Raw genomic sequence first — 5,275 nt, 5'->3', positions numbered from 1 at the left:
ACTCTCCGCCTTACCTTCTTCTCCATGTCTTTCACAGTGGGTTTCGTCGGGGGCTGCCTTCTCTCTCTTTGCGTCCACCACTGTAGCCCAAGTCTATTCAGGTCCAGACTTGACTCTTTCCTGCCTCTGTGGCAGGGGTGGGTAATCCTCCTTCTATAGGGGTAGGGTTCGAGTCTGCTGTTGTTGTTGTGGTCTTGGATCTTACTTTACCATTTGTTTATCCGATATCCCTTTATCACCTTTTTCCCTCCTTTCTTTCCTTTAGTTTTGGGTTCTTGGTCTTGATGTTTCCCTTTACCACTCCTCCTTTTCCTCCATCCTTCCCTATGGTACCTCTCTTTCTAGTCTGACCATGGCATTGAAGGGAATATCTTCCCTTATCTTTGGGCCCTCGTGGTTTTTTCCTCCCATACAATATTCCTCCCTGGTGAGATGAACCTTACCCGGCCTTATCAATCCGGATTGGACCTCGATCGCCCCCACTAACATGGGTTCCTCCTCATCTGTGTCAGCATATGGGGGCATGACCTCCTTCCCATGTTCCCTTTCCTTCCTATCCTCCTCACTTACATACACTTCAGGCGAGGGGGTCATCGCTACTGGCGGCGGCGCCCTTTAAACTGCGTTTGTGTTTCCTTGTTGCACCCGAGGCGAGGAGGATACCGTTCTTCTTGGCGTTGCCTCCTTTATACTCGGTTGCACTCCTTTCTCATGCACCGGAGGCGAAGGGGGATACCGCAACAGGTAGCCCCGAACACCGCGGCAATATCCATCACGGCAGGAAAGGGACAGTACAAAGAGCTGTTGATAGAAGCGAAAAAGAAGATCAACATCGACAACCTTGGGATAACGGTAATAAGGACAAGACAGGGTGCCACGGGGGCCCTGATTTTTGAAATCTCGGGGAGGACAGGAACAAGCAAGCGGACCTCCTGGCAGGAAAATTGAGGAAGGTCCTGGTGGACAGAGCAATAATCAACCGTCCCCAGAAAACTGGGGAAATAAGAATAAGGGGAATGGAGATCTCCACAATGGAGAAGGAAGCGGCGGGATGCGTTGCGAAATATGGGGGATGTGGGGTATCCTAGGTGCAAACCGGAATGATCAGAACCACACACGCTGGGTCCAGGTCCTGTGGCTACAGTGTCCCCTGGCAAAAGAGGTTGCGGAGAAGGGGACACTGCTCATGGGCTGGACCCAGGTCAGGGCAGAACTGCTGGAAACTAGGCCTCTGCAATGTTTTAAATGTTTGGAAAGAGGTCACGTCCGGCAGAACTGCAAGAGCAGTATAGACAGAAGTGGCAACTGCTACAGATGCGGGGAACCTGGACACCTGGCCCGAGATTGCTTCGAAAGGGTCAGGTGCCAGATATGTATGGACGCAGGGCGGCCGGCTGGACACAAAATGGGTGAGCCGGCCTGCCGCCCGCCTAGAAGGAAGAAAACAGTGAGGGGCAGAAGAGTGGGGAGGCAACCACACCGACGCCCCCAACACCTTCAGCCCCCCTGGAAGGAGAGAGAGGACGGAGAAGGGGAGGGGCTTTCGTCGCCCTCCTCCCCCTTCTCCTTCTCCTCCTATAGAGGAAACTTCCACCCCAGAAACACAGGGGTAAAAATATGAGGATATGGAAGTAGAAAGGAGGACAGAGAAGAGACCCAGGCCGAGAGAAGATGGCGAGAGCGATGAAACGGAGGAGCCAGCGGATAAGTTCGTCATACAAGACGAAAATGGCGACTAAGCTCCTCTAGGCCAACCTGCACCGCGCCCGACAAGCGATCCCGCTCTTTTAGCACACAATGTCCGAGCGCGGTGCAGGCCTTGGAATTATTGCGGAGCCGTACCGAATCCCCAAAAATCACGATAGGTGGTGCGGGGATGAGGTAGGTTCCGTAGCGCTGGTATGGAAGGCGGGCGAAAACTCGCCTCCCGCCACCAAGTTAGGTACGATACGTTGTGGCCAGATGGGGAGCCCTTACAGTGGTCGGGGTGTACCTCCCCCCAACCAAGAGCCTGGATTTGATAAGTTTCAGGTCCAGGCTCCGAGAAATAGGGACGGCCGTATCACGGTACCTCCCTGGGCCTGTCATCGTCGCCGGGGACTTCAACGCGAAGTCCGCGTTGTGGGGTTCCAGGCGGGATGACAGGCGAGGGGAGGAGGTAGAAGACTGGGCCGCGGGGCTAGGTCTGCATCTGCTCAATAAGGGAAAATATCAATCTTCGTGGGGTCGCAGGGGGAGTCAATCATCGATCTCTCCTGGGCTACCCCTGCGGCCCTGAGGCGGGTGCAGACATGGAGGGTGGCGGACGAACTAGAGGCTTTATTGGACCATCGCATTATAGAGATGGAGCTGTCCGTCACCCCCAGTGGCCTGCGACCCCAGCGGAACAAAGCACCCCGACCGAGGCGCTGGGCCCTGAAGCAGTTGGACAGGGAGGCCCTAGAAGTAGCCACCTGGCCACAACGTATGGAGGGGCAGGACCTGGACTCTGGGGTCAAGGATATCGTCGACATAACCGCGAAAGCGTGCGATGAGTCTATGCCCAGAGTCCGTTCCTGCCCAAAAAGGTCCGCCTGGTGGTGGATCGACCACATCGCTGAGCTCAGGCGAAGGTCGGTCCGCCTCAGGCGGACCTTCCGGAGGATCAGGAACGATCCTAAGTCAGACCCCGAGGCCACTCTGGCCGCCGGACTGCAGGCAGCGGCGGCACTGAGAGACGCCATCGGGACGGTCAGAAGCAAAGGGTGGGACACCCTTCTTCTGTCGTTGGACGCGGATCCATGAGGATGCCCCTATAATATGGTGATGCAGAAGCTGAAACCATGGGCGCCCCCATTGACGGAAACGCTAGACCCCCGGTTCCTAGAGCGGGTCATGGGGACCCTCTTCTCGGTTGGGGAGGGAAACCCCATTGACCCGTATATAGCCCCTACCCTTGAACAACAAGGGAGGGTACCGGGAGTCACAGAGGAGGAGGTGGCCGGGGCCATCAAAAAGGTCAAGTACCAGAAGGCTCCTGGGACTGATGATATCCCCGGCCGAGTCCTCACCCTGGCCTCGGGCTATATTAGCGGAAGACTTGCGAAAATGTTTTCGCAGGCGTTGAGGGAAGGCAAATTCCCTCCAGTCCGGGGGAGGGCCAATGTGGTCCTCCTCCGTAAAGAGGGCAAACCGGAGGACACCCCCTCCGCATACCGGCCCATATACCACACGGACGAGGCGGGCAAGCTCTTTGAGCGCGTTATAGCTGCCCGTCTCGTTGAGCATATGTCCCGGGAAGGTGTTGACCTCGATGGCGGCCAATACGGCTTCCGAGAGAGACGTTCAACCGTGGATGCAATTCAGCATCTGCGGTCCCTCTCGGAGGCCATCGTGTAGGAGGGCAGGGTGACGGTGGCGATGTCTGTTGACATCGCCAACGCATTCAACACCCTGCCCTGAGGTAGGAGGCCATGCGTGGCTACTTTGGCTCCCCACCCTACCTCACGGCCGTCATCGAGGATTACTTCCGGGGTCGGCGTCTAACCTGGAGGGACGCCGACGGCAAGATATGCGAGAGGGGGATGAGTTACGGGGTTCCACAGGGGTCCGTTCTGGGCCCCCTCCTGTGGAACCCCGGCTATAACTCAGTCCTCCAAATTGCCCTCCCCCCGGCGTAGCATTATTTGTTACGCGGATGACACGCTCATCTTAGCCGGGGGTATAGACTGGGGGGAGGCCGTGAAAACGGCCAATTTGGCGGTGGCATTCGTCGTGCGCTACATTCGCAATCTGGGTCTGGTGGTGGCAGAAAGAAAAACAGAGGCCATGTTCCTCCATAGAAGAAGAATGAAGCCACCCCAGGCCTAGATCCGGGTAGGAAGAGTTAGGGTCCCAATAGAAGCCCAGATGAGATATCTGGGCCTCACATTGGACGGCACCTGGTGCTTCAGGGAGCACTTCAATCGTCTGGTTCCCCGGCTGAGAGCGATCTCAGCCAACGTTGGTAGGCTTATGCCCAGGATCGGGGGACCAAACGGGAAGGCACGTCTCCTCAACGCGGGGATACTAAATTCGGTGGCCCTGTACGGGCCACCGATTTGGGCGGAAGCCCTGGCCGTCAGTCGCCCGATGCAAGCAATCCTGCGCAGGGTGCACAGGGCGCTGGCGATCAGGGTGGCCCGCTGCTACCGGATTGTATCCCACGTGGGAGCGACAGCTCTGGCGAGCATGTCCCCATCGAGCTCCTAACCCTGATGTACAGGAGAACATACATCAGGAAGCGGGATCTCATCGAGCAGGGGGACAGACATCGCGCTCGCCGAAGCTGTGCGGGAAATGAAGCACCAGGCTCGGCAGGTCCTCCTCCACAGATGGCAGAGGATGCTGGCAAATGCCAGATATGGGAAGAGGACCGTCGATGCTGTCCAGCCCTGTCTACCGGACTGGGTGGGCAGGGCACATAGGACCCTGACTTTTAAGATGGCACAGGTGCTCACCGGGCATGGATGCTTCGGTGAGTACCTGTGCCGAATAGGAAAGGAGCGCACGACGCAGTGCCATCACTGCAATCACGATCACGACTCCGCGCAGCACACGCTCCAGGACTGCCCTGCCTGGAGCGCTGAGCGCGGAGTCGTGATGCGGGAATTTGGACGCGATCTCTCACTCCCCACGATCGGGGCAATTGTGGGGAGTGAGAAGAAGTGGGGTGTTTACCTCCTTCTGCGAGGCGGTCCTCTCGCAGGAGGCCGCGGAGGCAATCCGCAGAGAGGCGGAAGGGCGGGGAAGAAGGCGGAGGCGGAGGGAATCCCACTGCCTATGGAGAGCGGGGAGGAGTAGGAGCAAGGAGGGGGACGCCGACTCCTCCGAGGAGGAGGAACTACGGAGGATGGTGCGACCACCATCCCCTCCACCGCCTCAGCCTGCACCTCCCTGTCCAAAAGGGAGACCTCCCTCAGGAAGGGCGCAAGCGAGATGCCGGGACGCTCGACTGACGGCACCCAGACGTACGCCAGCTGTAACGACGGGTAACAGGCAACCGGCCAGGGGAAGGAAAGCAGCGACGGCGACACTGCCGGCCACACAGACGGTGGCAGGAAGAACGAGGAGGAGGATGGCGGTGGGAAGTGACCCTCCTCCCTTTCTCCGTCAGTCACCTACTCCCCCTCAAACGGGAGTAGGATGAGGATAAGGGGGGAGAGGATGCGACTGTGGCGTTGTCACGGTCAGTCAGCACCTCTCCCCCCATTAATTAATCTGATGTGAAGGAAGGGGGGATGGTAAACACCCTTCC

General features: G+C 58.0%; 1 protein-coding gene across 1 annotated transcript; it reads left to right on the top strand.

Annotated features, from left to right (window-relative positions):
- Positions 1-3,888: 3,888 nt before the first annotated feature.
- Positions 3,889-4,230, top strand: LOC105190100 (uncharacterized). Its single transcript, XM_011152610.2, has one exon. The coding sequence runs from the start codon at positions 3,889-3,891 to the stop codon at positions 4,228-4,230; it is 342 nt and encodes a 113-aa protein (XP_011150912.2).
- Positions 4,231-5,275: the final 1,045 nt, after the last annotated feature.

The sequence above is a fragment of the Harpegnathos saltator genome, unplaced genomic scaffold, assembly GCF_003227715.2.
Source record: "Harpegnathos saltator strain DR-91 unplaced genomic scaffold, Hsal_v8.6 scaffold183, whole genome shotgun sequence".
Classification (NCBI taxonomy): Eukaryota; Metazoa; Arthropoda; class Insecta; order Hymenoptera; family Formicidae; genus Harpegnathos; species Harpegnathos saltator.
The sequence above is the reverse complement of the archived record's forward strand: the minus strand, read 5'-3'. Positions and strand labels throughout refer to the sequence as shown.

What these genes read in the sequence shown, in the direction of transcription:
- LOC105190100 (XM_011152610.2), top strand. Translation starts at nt 3,889, where the DNA reads ATGAGATATCTGGGCCTCACATTGGACGGCACCTGGTGCTTCAGGGAG.